Source organism: Oncorhynchus masou, chromosome 8 (assembly GCF_036934945.1).
Source record: "Oncorhynchus masou masou isolate Uvic2021 chromosome 8, UVic_Omas_1.1, whole genome shotgun sequence".
In the NCBI taxonomy this organism is placed as follows: Eukaryota; Metazoa; Chordata; class Actinopteri; order Salmoniformes; family Salmonidae; genus Oncorhynchus; species Oncorhynchus masou.
In genome coordinates, this window is record NC_088219.1 from 14,206,322 (window position 1) to 14,226,817 (window position 20,496).

At 42.6% G+C, this 20,496-nt stretch overlaps 2 protein-coding genes across 3 annotated transcripts; one reads left to right on the forward strand and one right to left on the reverse strand.

Moving 5' to 3' along the window:
* The first annotated feature begins 4,624 nt into the window (after positions 1-4,624).
* si:dkeyp-50d11.2 (calpain-1 catalytic subunit) lies at positions 4,625-11,928 on the forward strand. Its single transcript, XM_064971563.1, has 22 exons — positions 4,625-4,731; positions 5,046-5,351; positions 5,451-5,520; positions 5,786-5,904; positions 6,752-6,885; positions 7,005-7,173; positions 8,344-8,427; positions 8,515-8,600; positions 8,765-8,839; positions 8,956-9,116; positions 9,200-9,360; positions 9,460-9,471; positions 9,627-9,838; positions 9,941-9,980; positions 10,092-10,157; positions 10,231-10,288; positions 10,384-10,448; positions 10,550-10,618; positions 10,765-10,843; positions 11,239-11,355; positions 11,449-11,507; positions 11,705-11,928. The coding sequence occupies exons 2-22, from the start codon at positions 5,076-5,078 to the stop codon at positions 11,729-11,731; spliced, it is 2,139 nt and encodes a 712-aa protein (XP_064827635.1). The 5' UTR covers positions 4,625-4,731; positions 5,046-5,075; the 3' UTR covers positions 11,732-11,928.
* Positions 11,910-20,477, reverse strand: bbs1 (Bardet-Biedl syndrome 1). 2 transcript variants are annotated; one of them, XM_064971561.1, is made up of 17 exons: positions 19,169-20,477; positions 18,548-18,621; positions 18,359-18,393; positions 17,889-18,161; positions 17,621-17,667; positions 17,356-17,394; positions 17,203-17,275; positions 16,988-17,119; positions 16,641-16,747; positions 15,033-15,153; positions 14,742-14,900; positions 14,471-14,540; positions 14,162-14,320; positions 13,863-13,996; positions 13,618-13,752; positions 12,860-12,946; positions 11,910-12,732 (listed from the first exon to the last, which is right to left on the reverse strand). In XM_064971561.1, the coding sequence occupies exons 1-17, from the start codon at positions 19,195-19,197 to the stop codon at positions 12,646-12,648; spliced, it is 1,761 nt and encodes a 586-aa protein (XP_064827633.1). In that variant the 5' UTR covers positions 19,198-20,477; the 3' UTR covers positions 11,910-12,645. The 2 variants fall into 2 exon arrangements, with proteins under 2 accessions (XP_064827633.1, XP_064827634.1); XM_064971562.1 differs by lacking the exon at positions 19,169-20,477 and adding an exon at positions 18,753-19,146.
* Positions 20,478-20,496: the final 19 nt, after the last annotated feature.

Genomic DNA, 20,496 nt, shown 5'->3' on the forward strand with positions numbered 1-20,496 from the left:
GATTACTCTGGGTTCCATCAGCTATTGCTTACCTTAAACTTGTAATGGATCTTACAGTGTAGTAAGAGAGATTTAACTAGATGGTAAAGTAATCTTTAGTTTGACAGGCTCGCTATGTGACAGTCACACTAGTGTTGTTTTGTAGCACTGTAGTGAATACATCAGGAGACTTAGTAGGTATCAGCAGAGGATGTATCCCTGAGTACATCATGTCTTGATATAGGAGGTTACACAAGGTCAAGGTATTAGAATAGTGAATTCACCCAAATCATTACAAACTGCTATTTTAAAAAGAAGAGCAATACATTTAACAATATTCATAAATGTAACATTGCCATAATCTGTTATTCATAATGGAAGTGTGGGCCTGGCTCAGCAGCAGTCCTTACTCCGTAGGCCTGGCTCAGCAGCAGTCCTTACTCCGTAGGCCTGGCTCAGCAGCAGTCCTTACTCCGTAGGCGTGGCTCAGCAGCAGTCCTTACTCCGTAGGCGTGGCTCAGCAGCAGTCCTTACTCCGTAGGCCTGGCTCAGCAGCAGTCCTTACTGGCTCGTCCTTACTCCGGCGTGGCTCAGCAGCAGTCCTTACTCCGTAGGCGTGGCTCAGCAGCAGTCCTTACTCCGTAGGCGTGGCTCAGCAGCAGTCCTTACTCCGTAGGCGTGGCTCAGCAGCAGTCCTTACTCCGTAGGCGTGGCTCAGCAGCAGTCCTTACTCCGTAGGCCTGGCTCAGCAGCAGTCCTTACTCCGTAGGCGTGGCTCAGCAGCAGTCCTTACTCCGTAGGCGTGGCTCAGCAGCAGTCCTTACTCCGTAGGCCTGGCTCCTTAGCAGCAGTCCTTACTCCGTAGGCCTGGCTCAGCAGCAGTCCTTACTCCGTAGGCCTGGCTCAGCAGCAGTCCTTACTCCGTAGGCCTGGCTCAGCAGCAGTCCTTACTCCGTAGGCCTGGCTCAGCAGCAGTCCTTACTCCGTAGGCCTGGCTCAGCAGCAGTCCTTACTCCGTAGGCGTGGCTCAGCAGCAGTCCTTACTCCGTAGGCGTGCGTAGGCAGTAGTCCTTACTCCGTAGGCCTGGCTCAGCAGCAGTCCTTACTCCGTAGGCGTGGCTCAGCAGCAGTCCTTACTCCGTAGGCGTGCGTAGGCAGAAGTAATTAGCCAATCGTTTATGTTGCTTCTCCTCAGTATGTGCTGTATAATTATTTATTCTGACAGCATGTTGTCTTCCTGTGGGGTTTAGGAGCAGCTGTCTATGGCACCCTGCCTACCCAACTGCTCGGGGATATGTTGATTTGGACCCTTTACATGTTTACTGTTCAGTCATGATTTTGCACCTCATGATGCTTCTTCTTCATGACCATGGTCCTCCAAATGTTGTTTTTCCTTATAGAGTTGAATGTTCTCTTCCTATATAAGGGGCAATCTGCGATTGCTACATGCATTTTTTTACTTTTAAATTGATGATACAAACCCATTGATTCTTGAAGAATATAACTTATAAATGCTCATGAGCTTAGTACAACTGTCATACCCCAATAGAACCCAAAATATAAGTCTGTTTGTATAAACAAGGTTGGCTTGTAGGTAATGTTTTTACATATTACAGAATATCAATGAATGCCAGTTTGGAAGCCTTTGTTAATTAAGGACTCTAACGCACTTCGAGAGGCCTTAACAAAGGCTTAAAAACTAGCAGTGACTACAGGGCAAAACAGACCAAAGGACATGGCAAATACTGAACCATTAAAGGAATAGTTCACCCAAATTACAAGATGACACATTGGTTTCCTTACCCTGTAAGCAGTCTATGTACAAGGTATGACAGCAATCCATGCTTTGGTTTAGTTTCCTTGGCAATGTTTCCAAATGCTAATGTTTTAACATTTGTTGACACAAATCCCATTCAAGTCATGGGACCAAAATTAGCATTTTCTGCACATCATGTTCAAATCATCTATAAGTTACTTTGGTGCACTTCACAATCAATATTAGATATTTTTTGATGATTTGAAAACAGTGCCAGAGAAAGTAAACCAAAGCATGGATTGCTGTCATACCTTGTCCATAGACTGCTTCCAGGATAATTTTGTAATTTGGGTAAACTATCCCTAATGGTATGAGACTTGCTGCCACTCCAATCTGTCCCCTATACACATTTAATTGTTGTGGCACAACTACAGTACACCTACAATAAATTGGTATAGTACTCTCAGTAACGGGTGGCACAAATGTAGCCTGTCACAACGCACGCCTCAAAATATGTTAATAAGCCAGACACAACAATACCACACAACAACTAGTGGTCAAAATGTTATTGACACTCCAAAAATAGGGTACGGTACTGTGGGGTGGAATTACAGTATCTTTCGAAATACAGCAATTATTTCATTTTCCCAGTGCACCATAATTGTGTGTATGCTGCAGAATAATGCTTTACAGTAATTTAGTGTTGATAAATGTACACATTTACTGTATAAATCACAATTTTCCATAACAGAGTCATTTTCAGTGTAATTCAATTTGTAAACATATAAATAAATGTAGACACCTTGTTTGGTTTGTTCACTTCAGACATTGATGTCACTCCATCCTATCACTCAGAATGTTGAAGAAGTTGCCAGTTGCCCATCCCATAATGATGTGCTGTTACAGTAATGTACTGTACTTCCCTTCACACTTGTTGGAATTGGCCTATATGGATAGGGCTAAATTGAAATGTTTCTTACAGAAGAAATATTTAAAGAATATGCATAACTATGGTAGCAATTGAAAGGGAACCTGTTAGGAGCGAATGGGGAAATGATGAGACCAAAGGTGAGGACACTACAGTTCACCTGACACAAGACCGAATCCAAACATTACACTGTTGTTTTTATATTCATTTTACATTTACTGTACTTTTCAATGCATTTGTTGATAACAAAATACTCTGGATACATTCAGTAACATGATAAGACTATTCCTGGAAAATGTGGGGTAGGTACAACATAAGACAAAAAATAACAAGGGTTTGAGTTAGAGGACTAACTGGTGTCTCCTAGTGGCTACACATCTCTCCAGAGTGTGCACAGTTCCTAAGTAATTTTAATGAACTTTTACGACTCAAAGAAGTCTTCAATTATTGGGTACTTTTACTTCTAGCTCTGCCTTTGAGGAACTGGAGCAAGCACACTTGTAGTTGTTTTGTTTGGAACTCAGCCTTGCATCCCGCCATCACACAATTACTGTTGTTGTTTACGCAATCCAAAAACGATCCATTAAAAATCGTAGTCTGGGTCAGGTGGGCATGATTTTAAATGTTCTTCTATTGGCAACATCACTAGCTAAGTTATAAAATACGATCTTACAGTGTTATGCTTTCACAAGACAATTCAAAGAAACAAATCGTAATTATGGTGCGCACAGAAAGGAGTCAAGAGTGCATTCAGGTGCATGTGCCACTGTAAATGTTCTTCACAATAAACAATCATAGACTTATTTGTTCATTTGTTCATAACAACCCAGGGTGATACCAATGTCGTCTTGTAACTGTGCATCAAACTTAGTGATCATAAACGCTGACACTGTATATGCCATTAGTTTTATGATATGGAAATGTAAAGGCTTGCTTGAATGACATCAAAGCGTTATTTATTATTCTTTAACGTCTCATCTTTCAAATTATATCAAGTCATTTTAATTTACAGCCTTTCCCTCACTCAGACAAGAAAACGTTTGCAAAAGTTGCCCAATTACCAGAAGGGATAGGAGAGATCTTCTTATCGCGCGCTGCTCAAATTCAGAACTGCTGTCAGTCAGTCAGTCAGTCAAAACCAACACAAGAGCTGTGAAAAGCGGCCTGAGCTCTGACGTCATTTACTGTTCAAACTCCATGTTTGGGGCGGCAGGTAACCTAGTGGTTAGAGGACTATTAACCGAAAGGTTGCAAGTTCGAATCCCCGAGCTGACAAGGTACAAAATATATCGTTCTGCCCCTGAACAAGGCAGTTAACCCACTGTTCCCCGGTAGGACCTCATTGAAAATAAGAATGTGTTCTTAACTGACTTGCCTTTTCAACCAGTAGGCCTATATGGGAAGGAGTGTACATCTTTAGAATGTACGGTATCATTCACTATTTACGGCTAAAATCACACATCGCAATTTACTGTAAATAATGAATATGGTACTTTACTGTTCGATTTCTTGTGTCAAAATAACAACCTTTTACAGTGTAGGCCTACTTGGTTTTCGTGTTACTGTATGACTGATCTATTGCCACTAGATGGAGGCATTGTTACAGTAAAACAACTCAGCTGATGCCACTTTTGTGAAGTTATGTTGTAAACAACAAAGGGGATTCACAGAAACATGTTCATTAAAACGACTTCATATCTTTACATGGTCCATGCTTATTCAGTGGCCTTAATTAGATTAACTGGATTTACAAATCCGTTTCAAATCAAGTTAAGCCACCTGCTAAATTGAATCTCATATTTTAGAATATACTTGGGCTATATAATATAATTTGGTGTGTGTATGGAAAAGCACCTCTCATCAAACACGTTTTCTTTTGTTGAATTCGCAAGATATGTGCTGAGTAATGCAAAATGCGTTGCGCAGGCCTAGAGGAATCTTCTATGGGACGGTCGGTGGGAGAATCTGAGTGGCAGCCAGAAAACCAACCCAGCTTTTAGTTCAATGAAGCACGGCGAGGCATTTAACCGTGGCGGTCAAAAAATCTCGGCGTAAACACGTCTGTAAGGTATTTAAAAAATATATATTGTTTTTGTAATATATGACAAATAGGAATGGATAGATGCATTTGTGTTCGTACACTCGCAAAAAATGCATTGGAGTCGCTTTTGTTATCAATAATCTGATGCATTCAGTCAATAAGTGGTGAACACTTTATAGGATTTGCCTGAGATTTACCCAACGTGTTAAAAAAATACATGAGCTATAATATGAGTATAACTGTTTTGTTACTCTCTGTTTTGTTACTCTCTCTGTGAATGTGTGTGTGCATAAGCACTGTCTTATCAATTATAACATATTGTCAATTTTTGCCTTATTCAGCTTTTTTTGAGTGGAGTTGGGGAGGAAGCTATGGAGCAGGTGATGGAGCAGGTTATTGAACGTGTGTTTGCCTCTGGAGTGGCTGCTCGTTTGAGGAGCCAGTGGGACCGCAATGAGGGCATCGGTCAGAATGACAAGGCCTTGAAGTTCTTAGGCCAAGACTTTGAATATCTCCGGTCCCACAGTCTGCAGAGCAGACGGCTGTTTGAGGATGATGCATTCCCTGCTCAGATCTCGTCGCTGGGCTTCAAGGAGCTGGGGTCACACTCTATAAAGACACAGGGGGTCCGATGGATGCGCCCCACGGTGAGGGAGAGATACATCTGCAGGTTTGACTTTCTACAGCAGAGATGCTCCTATCCATCTTGATATGTCTCACCCGTTGAAACTCTCTGTGTTCCTCAGGAGTTCTGCTCTGACCCTCACTTCATCGTAGACGGAGCCACTCGCACAGACGTCTGCCAGGGAGCTCTGGGTGAGTTCAGATTGCCCACAATGTGCCCAACCTCTGCCCTACTGTGCTATGGAGCTGGGCTTTGGGACTATTGTGTGCAATGGTGACGAAATTACATGAACTGATAGATAAACAGAGAGACGGAGACTTACATGATGACAATACCCCTACTTTTCTCAAAGTTGAGTTTTCTCAAACCATGATTTGATTATCATAGCTAAGTTATTTAGGCACACCTAACGTAATGTCATGTGGTAGGTGTCATGTGGTATATTTTGTGGGCCAGGTGACTGTTGGCTGCTGGCAGCAATTGCTTCACTTACACTGAATGAGACTCTACTACATCGGGTGGTGCCCCATGGGCAGAGCTTCCACCAACAGTATGCTGGGATCTTTCACTTCCAGGTACTTCTACACTTCACTACCTTCCCCCGTACCACTCCTATCAGTCCTTACCACTTCTACCCGGCTATATCTGTCCTGTCCAGAGCTACTCCTGTTTTCCCACATATTGAAATATTTTACCCATCTCCAGCTCAATATCGTTTGTCTGCTGTGACTTAATGCCCTTTATTTCAGTAGACTGTACACCCAAATGGACAGACCTTTACAATATACTAGCTATTGTAACTGATCTGGCCCTCCACCCTAAATTCCCAGTGTTGGGAGTGCCACTGCCCCACATCCCCCAACTCCTCCAGTCAGTCTTGTCCCCACAGGCTGCATGCATGTTGCTATAATTACTGCCCGTATTTATAGGTGGACGTAAACAGAGTGTCACTCAGAAAAGCAGGGAAGGGCTGCTAAAGCACCCTGCTGCCAGATTCCTACAGGGAGCACCAGGCCAGTCCCACAGTCCACCAGCCAGCCTAGCCCCTTTAGCATGCCACCCAAAGAGAGGGACAAGGGATAAAGATCTGGGGCACACACTTAGCACCAGAGGCAATGCACTCATAACTGAAAGAGCACAGCGGGGTTTACCTCTTTGGTTTTAGACAAACACTCTGGGGAGTCAGTTGAACTGCAATTGTCTTGTTGCCAAGCAATCTCCTTTATCCCTGGCAACCTGACTCTGTGCACTGCAGTATGCAGAAAGGTCTGCAGCAGAGCCTCTCCCAGCAATGAATGCAGCATAGTAAACACAACCATCCTTAAATCACAGAAGTTGTACATTACTGCATTTATATGGTGTGTATACCAAAGACTATTTTGTAGCAGTTTTGCTCGTTTCCCATGTGCACCTGGTGTGTAGTTCTGGCAGTTTGGGGAGTGGGTGGATGTGGTGATTGATGACAGGCTGCCAGTGAAGGATGGGAAGCTGCTGTTTCTCCACTCAGCAGAGGGGGCTGAGTTCTGGAGCGCCCTGCTGGAGAAGGCCTATGCAAAGTAAGGACAATGGATGGCGAGAGAAAGACAAATGACTGTACAGACACAACATAACAAATTGTTATAACAGAACTGTATGGCTGCTACGAGACGCCACTGTCTGTCTGTCTGTGTTGCAGGCTCAATGGCTGTTACGAGGCCCTCTCAGGGGGCAGTACATCGGAGGGGTTTGAGGACTTCACAGGGGGCGTGACAGAGATGTTTGAGCTGAAGAAGGCCCATCCAGACCTGTTCAGCATAATCAGTAGAGCAGTGGAGCGAGGTTCCCTGCTGGGATGCTCCATAGATGTTAGCAACACACACCACACGCACACATGCACAGTCTTGTATAACTAACCTTGTGGGGACATACAATTCAGTCCCCTTCAAAATCCTATTTTCCCTAACCCCTAAACCTAAACTGAAAAACTAACCTTAACCCTAGCGTCTAACCCTAAACCTAATTCTAACCCTAACACTAATTCTAACCTTAACCCCCTAGAAATAGCATTTGACCTTGTGGGGACTAACAAAATGTCCCCAGATGGTCAAATGTGTTTGTTTATTATTCTTGTGGGGACTTCTGATCCCCACAAGTATAGTTAAAACGCATTCACATACACTACCGTTCAAGAGTTTGGGGTCACTTAGAAATGTCCTTGTTTTTGAAAGAAAAACATATTTTTTTTGTCCACTAGAATAATATCAGATTGATCAGAAATACAGTGTAGACATTGGTATAATTGTTGTAAATGACTATTTTAGCTGGAAACGGCAGATTTTTTATGGAATGTCTACATAGGCGTACAGAGGCCCATTATCAGCAACCATCACTCCTTTGTTCCAATGGCACGCTGTGTTAGCTAATTCAAGTTTATCATTAGAAAATGCTAATTGATCATTAGAAAATGATGTTAACAATGATGTTAACACAGCTGAAAACTGTTGTTCTGATTAAAGAAAAGAAGCAATAAAACTGGCCTTCTTTAGACTATTGAGTATCTGGAGCATCAGCATTTGTGGGTTCGATTACAGGCTCAAAATGGCCAGAAACAAAGAACTTTCTTCTGAAACTTGTCAGCCTATTCTTGTTCTGAGAAATTAAGGGTATTCCATGCGAGAAATTGCCAAAAACTGATCTCGTACAACACTGCATACTACTCCCTTCACAGAACAGAGGAAACTGTCTCTAACCAGAATAGAAAGAGGAATGGGAGGCCCCGGTGCAAAACTGAGCAAGAGGACAAGTACATTAGAGTGTCTAGTTTGAGAAACAGATGCCTCACAAGTCCTCAATTGGCTTCTTCATTAAACCGTACCTGCAAAACACCAGTCTCAACGTCAACAGTAAAGAGGCGCCTCTGGGATGCTGGCCTTCTACATAAACACACACATACCACACAAACACACACACACACTTTTCTTTAAGAAAAAACTTCTTTGTGCTATATAGAAAAAATAATTCTCTAATTATTTCAGATCTCTGGTGTTTTCGAGATGGAGGCGATGACATTCAAGAAGCTGGTGAAAGGCCATGCCTACTCTGTGACAGGTGTGGAGGAGGTGAGAGAATGACCTGGATAATTAAAGTTTTGATTAACAATACACATATAGTTATATCACAGACAGCAACTCATTCTTATTGGCTAGGTGGAGTTTAAAGGAAGTCCCGCCAAGCTCCTGCGGATCAGGAACCCCTGGGGAGAGGTGGAGTGGACCGGAGCCTGGAGTGACAAGTGAGAGAAGAGGGGGAGGGAGAGATAAGAGGTGAGATAACTAGAGGGGAATGAGGTGGAGGAAAATTGGGTAAGAGTTAGTTCAGGAAAAGTTCAGTCTTGAGTCAACTTGGGCTGGTGAGATGTATTTTAAGAGATGTGTCAGTCTTTCTTTGTGGTTTCAGTTCAAGAGAGTGGGCTGGAGTTGACCCATCGGTCAGAGCTAGATTGTACAACCGTAGCGAAGATGGCGAGTTCTGGTAAGTAGTTTGTCAAGAGTTTTTAAATATTTTATATTTTTATCCTAACACAATATTAAGCCAATAGTACCCTCAAAACCAGTCTCTCTGCCTCTCCCATAAACCCTCCCACACAGGATGTCATTCCGTGACTTTCTGCGTGAGTTCAGCCGTTTGGAAATCTGTAATCTGACAGCAGACGCCCTGCAGGCCAGCCAAGTGAAGAAGTGGAGCTCAACGCTCTACCCTGGAGAGTGGAGGAGAGGCAGCACTGCAGGGGGCTGCAGGAACTACCCAGGTACATTAGGATAATGAATTGAGAGAGAAGGGGTACAAGGAGTAATAGATTAGGGTTTTTATGTTTTCCCATCTTCTCTACAGCAACGTTCTGGCTCAACCCTCAATTCAAAGTGGCCCTTCAGCACCCAGACACAGATGGCCAATCAGGTTGCAGCTTCCTGGTGGCGCTGATGCAGAAGGATCGTCGTCGGCAACGGCGTGAGGGGAAAGACATGGAGACCATTGGATTCACCATCTATGAGGCAAGATATTTACTTCAGTAATTATTTGTATTTGGTAACAGTGAAGTTAAGAATCTGTAAGAATGCTGTGACTTAAATACCTTTCTTTTTCTCTTCTAGGTTCCAGAAGAGGTATGACACATTCTGGTAATGCTAGGAGTCCATCTCTGCATGAGACCATAACAGCAATCTCTACCCACAAATATTGGTCCTCTCATTTCTGTACTATCTCCTATCATCCTCTTTCCTTTCGCTGTTCCTTTCCTCTCCTCCTCTCTCCTGGACAGTTTACGGGTCGGGCTGGGGTGCATCTAAAGAGGGACTTTTTCCTGACCCACGGCTCCAGTGCCCGGTCAGAGCTCTTCATCAACCTGAGAGAGGTCAGCACCCGCTTCTGCCTGCCCCAGGGAGAGTATATTGTCATCCCCTCCACCTTCGAGCCCCAGAAGGACGGAGACTTTGTGCTCAGGGTGTTCTCTGAGAAGCCAGCTGACTCCCAGTGAGTGAATGGTGGTGGGGTGGGTTGGGTAGGACAGAGGGAGAGACATATGAAAAGCTCAAGCCAATGAAACTGGCTAAAGACTTGATCCTCTCCTAACAGGGAATTGGATGATGACATCACAGCTGATCTGCCTGAGGAGGTGAGAAATGATTTTGAACTAATTCAAACCAATATTAATCTATTGACTAATCAGTATACCACAGTTGTACAGGTGGCAGACAACTAAACTGTCTGTGTGTATCTGCTGCAGGTAGAGCTGGATGAGAGCCAGATTGATGCAGGCTTCAAGGGTCTCTTTAGACAGCTCGCTGGAGCGGTGAGAGAAAACTACATTTTTGGTGGGATACATGGTACTTGTAGTCCTTTCTTACTTTATTTTATTCTCACAGGAAATGGAAATCAGTGCATCCAAGCTTCAGACCATCCTAAACAGAATCATCAGCAAGCGTGAGTCTGTTATACTGGCATCTCTTTTAGTTAAAGGGAAAGGCATGTGAGGTAACACTTGTATGGTGTGTTCACTGTCACTTTTTATGTCACAGATAAGGACCTGAAGACAGACGGCTTTGGCAAGGAGGCGTGTCGTTGCATGATAAGTCTCATGGATGTATCCTTAACTACACCTTCTTTATACCCACCCTGATGTGTGTCAACTATCACTGTGCTTCCTCTTTATTCCTCTGTCTGTCCTTGACATTGATTTGACAGACCACCGGCACTGGGAAGCTGGGCTTGACAGAGTTCCATGTGCTGTGGGAGAAGATCAAACGGTACCTGGTGAGTCAAACATGTCCTACTCTTCTAAATAGACCTCTGAGATTTTCAAGCTATTGTTGGGTATGATTTCCACACCATGCTTGCTGTTGCCAACATTTGTAAATAACCTCTCTCCACTCTTCTCTCCCTCTCCTCCACCACTTCAGACTGTGTTTAGGAAGTTTGACCTGGATAAATCTGGCACCATGAGCTCCTATGAAATGCGGATGGCACTGGAATCAGCTGGTACCATTTTATTCCTGTTCTAGTAGCATCCTCACAAAATGTATAAAGCACAATAATATAACAAGCGCAGAGTTTACTGTGTGTTTACTGTGAATGCAGTCTCCTCTAACATGAGAACATTGCCTTTAAATTTCAATCAAACTGTAACGTTGAACTTCCGCAATATGTATTGACTAGAGGCCTTTTAAGTGCACAATAACATGACCAGCTCTGCCTCTGGTCACTTTATCCAACAGGAGACAAGTCTCTACCTAGTACTACCATGACAAGCTACCCCTATGTGTAAGCAGGCAAAAAGCCTAAAATAGTTTTGCTGACAAGACTAGTTGACAAGGTGAGAGATCATAAGAGCTGTTTGATGTGCTGTTCACACACTCTCCCTTTCTCTACATCAGGCTTCAAGTTGACCAACCACTTGTTCCAACTCATCATCCTACGCTACGCAAAGGAAGACCTGAATGTGGACTTTGATAACTTTGTCAACTGTCTCATCCGTCTGGAGACCATGTTCAGTGAGTGGACTTCACCTTGAATACAGCAGTGATATGTCATAATGCTACTAACACCAGTAGACTGAACAAACCGCTCTCTGTCCACCATTCTAGAGACCTTTAAAGAAATGGACACTGATGTAGATGGGGTGGTTTCCTTCAGCTTCTTCCAGGTATGTCACCACCATCAGAAACACAGCCTTCTTATTTTCAGGGAGAGCAGCGTGTGGAGTGTTAACATCAAACACTGCTTTTGAGCCCAGACACAGCAGTTCCTTTATCAATGTTTTAGTGGTGTCATCGAAGTGTGACTACTTTAAGCTGTTAAATGTGTTATGAGGTGTTGAAGTCTTTGCTCTCTTTCCTTTAGTGGATCTCCCTCACCATGTTTGCCTAGACAGATGGATGGCCTTGGCCTGCTACTGCTTGTGTTGGTGGCGGCACCCCGACTCCAACGGCCATAGAATATTGTCTTAAATGTGACTAGTTGTGGTTCTAAAACAGGTAGAGGAGAACACAAATGCTTTTGAATGTTGCCGGTGCTTGACTTTCATTTTATAAAAATATTTAAAAAAAACAGTGATCAGTGATTTTTTATTTTTGAAACAAGCTGTTGGATTTATATTCTGACACAAGTCAATAATGTAAAGCCTTAGTTTGAAGAGAATAAAAAAACAGATTCTAACCTCAATAACAAAAGCGCCTTGAAATGTGGAGTAAAAATAAAATCAATTTAAAGGTTTTATTAAATACATTTGTTTGAAAAGCCAACTTTCTGGATACTGCTGCACTTCTCAGGAATATATGGATTTTTGTTATCTTTCATTTTTGAAAATAAAGTGCAATGAATGATCTGAACATCTGTCATAATCTGAACATTAAAAAATTAGCAGCACATCTGTTTTTTTCCCGGCAATTATTTAACAAACTTTAAAGAGCAATAAATAATTCTGATTATATATAATGACTTTATACACTTGTATTCATAACTACGATAATTGTCCTGACATCTCTATCCACCAACACACAGCTTACCATTTCACTTACGTTTGGATTTTAAATCCTGTGATACAATCATAAACCCATTTCTCTCTATGGAGTTCTCTCTAAGGACAAATTGCCCGACTTCCTGTCCTACCGTACGTATGCTACACATGGCTTTTAACCACCTCTGGGGCCAACACAAGCTGATCCTGTTAACGTCCCAGTCACCTCGAGTCAGCCCTGCCACTAGAGGGGGCTAGAAGCACAGGGTGAGAGCATAGAGGCCAGCCCAGGGCCTAAAGATGCTGCTCGCTCGCTCTCCCTCTCTCAGTTGAGTGCCAGTCCCTCACTGACGGGCATGTTGATATGGGCAGTCAGCAGGGGTGCACTCTTGCCCTCTCGCAGCACAAACACCTGTAATTACACAACGCGTGTCAACAACAGCTTACCTTCTACTTTCACATTGGTTTTATGTTCAAGGAGGCACTGAAATGGCTACACAGTGAAGAAAAATAGAGTAACAGAGAAATTAAATGCATACTTTAATGATGTCAGAGATTCCTTTATCACTCAGGCACTCCACAAATGTGTCAATAGGATAGTTGAGCCCAGGAACCAGTAGGGGGATCTGTGGAGAGTGAACACATTCAATAATATTCAGGCAATTAGTCAAAGTGAACATAACATTTTATTTGATTTTTTTCACCTTTATTTAACCAGGTAGGCTAGTTGAGAACAAGTTCTCATTTACAACTGCGACCTGGCCAAGATAAAGCAAAGCAGTTCGACACATAACAACACAAAGTTACACATGGAATAAACAAACAGACTTTTTCTACTGTATTATTGACTATATACAGTGTGTGCAAATGAGGTAAGATAAGGAAGGTAAGGCAATAAATAGGCCATGGTAGCGATTGATGTGATTGATGATTGATGTGCAGAAGATGAATGTGCAAGTAGAGATACTGGGGTGCAAAAGAGCAAGATAAATACAGTATGGGGATGAGGTAGGTAGATAGATGGGCTGTTTACAGATGGGCTATATACAGGTTCAGTGATGTGTGAGCTGCTCTAACAGCTGATGCTTAAAGCTAGTGAGGGAGATATGAGTTTCCAGCGTCAGTGATTTTTGCAGTTTGTTCCAGTCATTGTCAGCAGAGAACTGGAAGGAAAGGCGGCCAAAAGAGGAATTGGCTTTGGGGGTGAATAGTGAGATATACCAGCGACATTAGGGAGGTGTACAGTAAATATCACTGGTCATGTGATGATATATGATGGGTTAAAAAGAAAGGTCACCTTAAAGAAGGCTGTCCTCATACTATACAGGCTCTCATCATACAGAAAGCTGATGGCCAAGTGCATGACAGGACGGCATGCTGCTGTGTTCTGGATGTTCAGAGTTAGCTTGAAGGACGGGCCCAGGCCCTGCACCTAAAACACAGACAGGACGAGAGAGACCCAACCAGGAGTTCTGACTGTGCGCTAAACCATGGCTGTGATTCTACTGGAGACACTGACATTCCCTCAGACACCAGACTCACCACTGCGTTCATCTTGAGAGGCTCAGACAGGCTGGAGGACATGGGTGTCAGGCTAGACTCCAGGGCTTTAACGTAGGCCCTCGCTGCAGCCAGACGCAGACGACTCAGGTCCATCTGGAAGGCCCTGTGCATTGCTGGAAAGCACACGGCCCAAACCAAACATTACACAAATTGACCCACAAACCCAAGAAACCCAAAACGCTCTCCAAAAACCGCAGAGAAAGAAGCAAACCATTGTTTAGTCTGGAGGTGGTAGCCACTGTCCAGGCTAGACTACAGTTCTGGTTGGACATACGTACCCACAGCATTCTCCCGTTCCCTCATGGTTTGGTCCACGTACAGCTTGGTCTTCTTGGGGATATTGAGGCGGATGCTTTGTGCCAGAGGGGGACCTGGGGCAGAGTCCCTGTCATCAAACACAGCTGTCCTCTTCAGGATCTTTACTATCAGACCACCTCCTACAAAACACAGGGACACACGCTGAAATCAGGCAGGGGACTTCATTTCAACATGTGTCCATTGTACTGAGCAGCCTAGACTAGAGGACTCTCTTTTAAACAATACTTCCAATCCCAAGATTCTATCCTAAATGAACAGGTGATCTGTACCTTTGGTGGTCATTATAAGGGTTCCGTCTTCTCGTCCATATCTCCCAAAACAAATGCTGGTCACTACATCCTGGAACACAGAGGACTGACAGTCACAACTAATCATGGCAGTGGGGTACAAACCTAGCAAACCTAAATCATCTTTCCAAAAACATTCCCACATCTCTTTTGTGTGCCAATGAGAATTTGTTTCTAAAAGAGTGTTTCATCAGAATCAAGTAGCTACTAACCTATTGGTAACCTATTGGCCTGTCTAGCCATGGTGTCTTACCGGAGTCTTGATGGTGCTGATGAGGTTTTTGTCTCTGTAGAGGTGAACCTCACAGTTAGCCAGGCCCACTAACACAGCCTGGAAGCCCCTGGTGGGGAGGTCCATCACACCCATGGTAGTGACAGGGGCTGGCAGGCAAGCTGTCCACAGCTTCTTCCCCTGGACACAGAACAGGATAAGACACACACACACACACACACACACACACACAGGCCTCTTCCAACTATCACGTCACACAGCTGCAGTTTCTACTGAATTGACTGAGTGTAGGTGAGAGAGGGTGCTACCTACCTTCTGTGTGAAGCCCTGCAAGGTCTCCTGGGCACATCCCACCACCACACTCTTCCCCATCCTCACCAGCCCCACAGGGTGAGAAGACAGCTCAATGCAGTACTTGGGCTTGGGGGAGTCCCTGCAAACACAGAGCACAACAAAATGATATCCAGCGATTTCCTCTGAATCCTCTGAAAAGAAACATTGGCTGGCAGTAATACACTCAGGCCAGATGTAATACGTTTAAACTTCAAGTTTTGGGGGAGGGTCATCCAATGTGTGATTTCATCCTCAAAACATATACAACTTTCAAACCAAGACATTTTCCCACCTTTTCTTTATATCTCAAAAATATTGTCGGTATCAAAGCCAAAACTTTTATTTCCGCAAACCGACCTAGTCATGATTGAGGTCAAGTTCTGCCTACAACTTAGTAATGCTGAGGTGGAATTGGCATGCATTACGCTCTTGATGGTTGCTAGGCAGCGCCCGTTACCACTATCCTGGCAGTTGTAAACTTTGTCTGCCCACCACATGCACTGTTTTCTAACCACTACTGGATGGATCCAGAAAGAATTACTGTGGGAATAAATATAACTGAATGATGAAACTATTGGAATAAAGTAGGCAAACCCAACGCGTGTTCAACAACTTTAGCACTGTTTTGAGACAAGTGTGGGGACTCTCGATAAATATTTGTCACATCTTTCTTTTCACTAAATCTCTGTTTGGATATTAGGCTACAATTAGACTGTTGAAATGTTAGCTAAGTTGAGGTGAGTGCTGCTCATGATTCTCTGGTCTCGTTGGCTCATTTAATAACACTGAGCAGAACACTTTGCCAGCATGTTACCGTATGTAGTTTAATTAACAAAGGGATTATTTTGCTTTTCACTTGTAGTCACTTAGTACCCTAAGCCTACTCCCAACCAAAAAGCCTGTGACTTGTCTTAATCAATCTATGTGCTTTTGTTTCACTGAATCTCCATGTGTATATTTGGTTAATTCTCTGGCTGGACAAATAAGTAGAGGTGGTAGCTCATCTATTAGTTGGGTCATCTATCATCGATCAGAAACATTTAGCATGCAACAATGTAGCCTAAATCAAGTGTAGGCCTATTATTTTGCTCGATTACATATAAGCAACTCCAAAAACCTGCGGAGGGTGTGAAATATGAACACGAGACTCACATGTTTTGAAAATATATATTGCTATTATTTTCTATTGGTATCATAATGAAGATACTCAAAGTGTAGGGAAAAATAAGAACTGACCCGTGCTACAGACAGCTATATCTTTCCACTAATATTGGACTAGTAAAGGCCCAGTGCACTACTTTTGTGAGGATATTTTTTAAATGTATTGTATATATTATTTTATTCACTAGACTTTTCAGGGGGTGCTGCAGCACCCTTACTTCTCGCAGCTATGCTCCCACTCCTAAACTTGCTGGCATGTGCACAGGATATATAACAGGCTTATCCCAGCAAGAATGTGGTCAAATGGGACTGTATTAATTAGGTTCTAAAAAAACATTGCCAGATTTATTTTTACAGGCAACATACTGTACAGTCTGTCTGTAAAGGATAGAGACAAAGGTATATTTTGGTCAGTGGTTGCCATACCTGCGGAGGATGTAGATATTCCCATTGCGGCAGGCCACAGTGATCCGGAACTCCACATCAAACTGACCAGTCACATCCATTTGAGTGGGAGCACTGGGGACGGACATCTGTGGCAACAAGAATATGGATGTCAACAGAGGGAATGGGAGAGTAAACCATATGAATTCAACAACATGACTGGATCTGGATAATTCAACAACAAAAAAGTTAAGTCTCATACAAATCTCTGTATGGAATTGAAGCAAAAGCCCCTCTTACACTGGCCACTGTCATGCTCTTCCTCCCAGATCACATCGAACCAATGATTGAGCCGTCATTGTAAATGACTCTTTATGTATTGAACAGACCTTCGAGAGGATGGTGAAGGCCTCAGGGTCCAGGATATAGACATCTTTACTCTCAGTGCCAATAACCAGACAGCTGACTGCATCCTCATCAGCCATGTTCTTCTTCAGGGTGCCGATGCATGTAATAACAGTCTAAGAGCACATACAAACAGTTGACTGTGTGTGTGTGTGTGTGTCACATTGCTCAAGTCAATCACTGCTGTGAGGAAGGCTACCTGTCTTCGTATTGGCTGCGCCTTATGAAGGTTCACAAAAGCCTCCGTGTCTTGTGGGTCCAACATGAGGAACCTTGACAAATAGAAGGGATCATTGGTGATGACACTCACTCACACAAACAGTCGCAGTTACTTATATAACTGAGTTGTTACCTCAAAGATCTGACGGAGAGTGGAACATCAGCTTTGTCTCTAGGTGAAGGCAGGAGAGTAGCACTAATTATTACCATGACCGTGATCATAATCCATGATCATAATGCCATTTTGTCAGAGTAACCAGTTTTGATCATGGTACAGTCTTTTGAATGGTTTCATATATATCTTTGTAAGACGGTCAGAAAATCAAGTATAGGCAATTAAATAAAATCAACAGTCAATTGGGAACATAACTCGACGCATGCTATTAGCAGGAACGTACCGGATGCCCTCCAACATTTCCTTCAAGCTCAATGGGTCAATCATGTCCTTGTGAAAAGAGAAGGGTTAGTACAGCAGGCCAATCAGAAGAGAATCATGGTGCTCTCCCAGAAGCTTGGCTGGTGCATAAAACCCACCAATTCAGATAAAAAAAGTACAGCAAGTCAAAAATTGAAAACATCTCAAAAGTTATTGCTCTAACAGTATAGAGGAAAATTATATATATTTTTGGTTTTTTTATTTGCAGAAATCTTTGCAGCTCCACTCACCTCCCTTGCCTGGTTCCAGACGTCCTGTTCCAGGGCATTGACCTCTAACGGAGGGAGAGTGAACTTGAAATAGGGCCGCAGGTTTTTATAGACATAGATGAAGGGGCCGGAAGCCACAGCGATGGCAGGCGTGCGTGGCTCATGCTGGTCCATGAGGAAAGAAACCAAGCCAGTGGGCAGATCGAGCAACGTGTTCTCACTCATCAGGCCAGTTCCACGGTACACCTTCAGCTTCATGTTGCATGAACCAGTTCCCAGGTCCCCCACCACCAACTAGAACAGAAAGAAGGAGAATGTTCATCTTGTACACAGAAATCAAAGGCATACTAATCAAACACCACACGTACACGCACCCACAGAACAAAAGGAGTCAACCAAAAAACATGCATAAAGAGCTTCTCCCTATGAGAAAAAGGATTAGTGGCAGATTAAGAAATCGCTGATAGCAGGTGTAGCAACATTATTCTTACCTTATTCTCACCATCCCCATGCAGGTCTGCAAGAGCTGTAAAATAAATACACAGGTCCGGGTAAATTCATTGTCTGAGGAAATAGCCAATTTGTTAATAAATATATATGCACAAAACTTGAGCAAATATATATTTAACAAGACTAGTGACAGAAATGAGAAATTGGTGGTAGTTAAGGTGAAATCTTACCAATGCAAGATGAAAAAGTATAGAGATTGGCCACTGGATCGTAGTGTGCATCTAACCATTTACTGGTCTCAGAGCTGTTAAGAGACAGAGTAAAGTTATTTGTTTTGAAGCAAAGCAACAATTTTTACTCCAGAATTAAGCCTAGCTAACGTTAGTGTTGCTGGGCGTATGTAGAAAATCAGTCAAATAACATTAGTTAACTTACCCACTGGGCACAGACGTAATTTCAACGTCTAACTTAGTGTTGACTTACATTTCGTTGAATGTGAATTCGACAAAACAGGTCAATAACGTTATATCATAGGATTTAGGTAAAAGTTGGGTGAAAAGACGAAATTCCCTTAAATGTTTGACTTTTTGCAAATCTAATCAGTTTTCTACGTTGATTCAACGTCATTACATAGATGTTTTGAGGTTGAAATTATGTGGAAACATTGAACATTGATTCGACCAGTTTTTTTAGCTAATGCGATTAGCTAGCTAACGTTAGCGATAGCAAAGTTGGCCTGCTTGATATCCTGCTAACGTTTGCTAGCTGGCTTGCTTGATTGCTAGACGTAGCTAGTTAACGTAACGTCAGCTGAAAGGTTTGCGTTCCTGTAGCTAGCTAATGTAACTTACTTTTCTTTCATCTGTGAGACAGAAGACATGTCCAATATGATATTCCTCAATTAATATTGCAAGGATATCCTGTGATGCAATTTTTTTGTGCCACTGAGGTAGCAAGCTGGTTAACGTTAGCTCGCCTGTTTGTTTACGTTAGCATTAATCAGATCGGCTTTCCCGTTTCTATGGCAGCAAGGAAGGAGAAACAGAGGAAAGATTCCTCACTAAACCGTTTAAAAAAAAAGTATTTTAAAATGTATTTTTTATCATTCATAATACAAAAATCAACTTACATTGCTACATCAAACATGTCTAGCAAACCAAACACAGGTATTAACAATGCTCAAACATACAACAAATATAAATAAAATACAAAAAAGAAACAATTTAAGTGCAATTATATTCACTCTGAAAATATCTTATTATAATGATTCATGAAGATGTTATTCTTTTTGTTATTCACTAGGGTTAGTGTTTTAATAAGATAATTAAATTCAATCAGAAAAATTGGTAATTTTGGTATAGAATTTTGGAATTTTTGTTTGTGTATAAAGTATTTGGCAACATTAAAAAATGAACAATCATTTCAGTGGTTTTGTTATCATCGCAATAGTAACATATTATATATTTTATGTTAAAATTCTAGGCAGTGTTCATAATGGTAAATAAGTACTTTGCAAGGTTTTCCCAAAATTCGGACACAAATTTACATTCAAAGAACAAGTGAGACAGATTCTCACCTTCTTTTTCACAGAAAACGCAGATATCATCAATAGCCAATTCCTCAATAAATAGTTCCGCTTATTAAATGGCCACTGTGACGTCTCGGTCTTTGATCGCATACACTGAGTGTACAAAACATTAGGCACACCTGCTCTTTCCATGACAAACTGACCAGGTGAAAGCTATGATCCCTACCTCCACTTAAATCAGTATAGATGAAGTGGAGGAGACATGGATTGTCTATGTGCCCATTCAGAGGGTGAATGGGCAAGACAAAATATTTAAGTGCCTTGGTTTGAGAGTGTCATGAACTGAAACACTGCTGGGTTTTCACGCTCAACAACAGTCAGCCAACTTGACACAAGTGTGGGAAGCAATTGGAGTCAACAACCCTGTGGAACGCCTTCGACACCTTGTCGAGTCCATGTCCCGATGAATTGAGGCTGTTCTGACGACAAAAGGTCAGGTAACTCAATATTAATAACGAATTGACACACTCCTCGACCATTCAACACTGATCGGTTTCTGGGTCATGGAGGAGAGAGGACGGACTTTTCCCAAACGAGAAAAGGCCTCATACTACTCAAACACTGATTGGTTTCTGGGTCATGGAGGAGAGA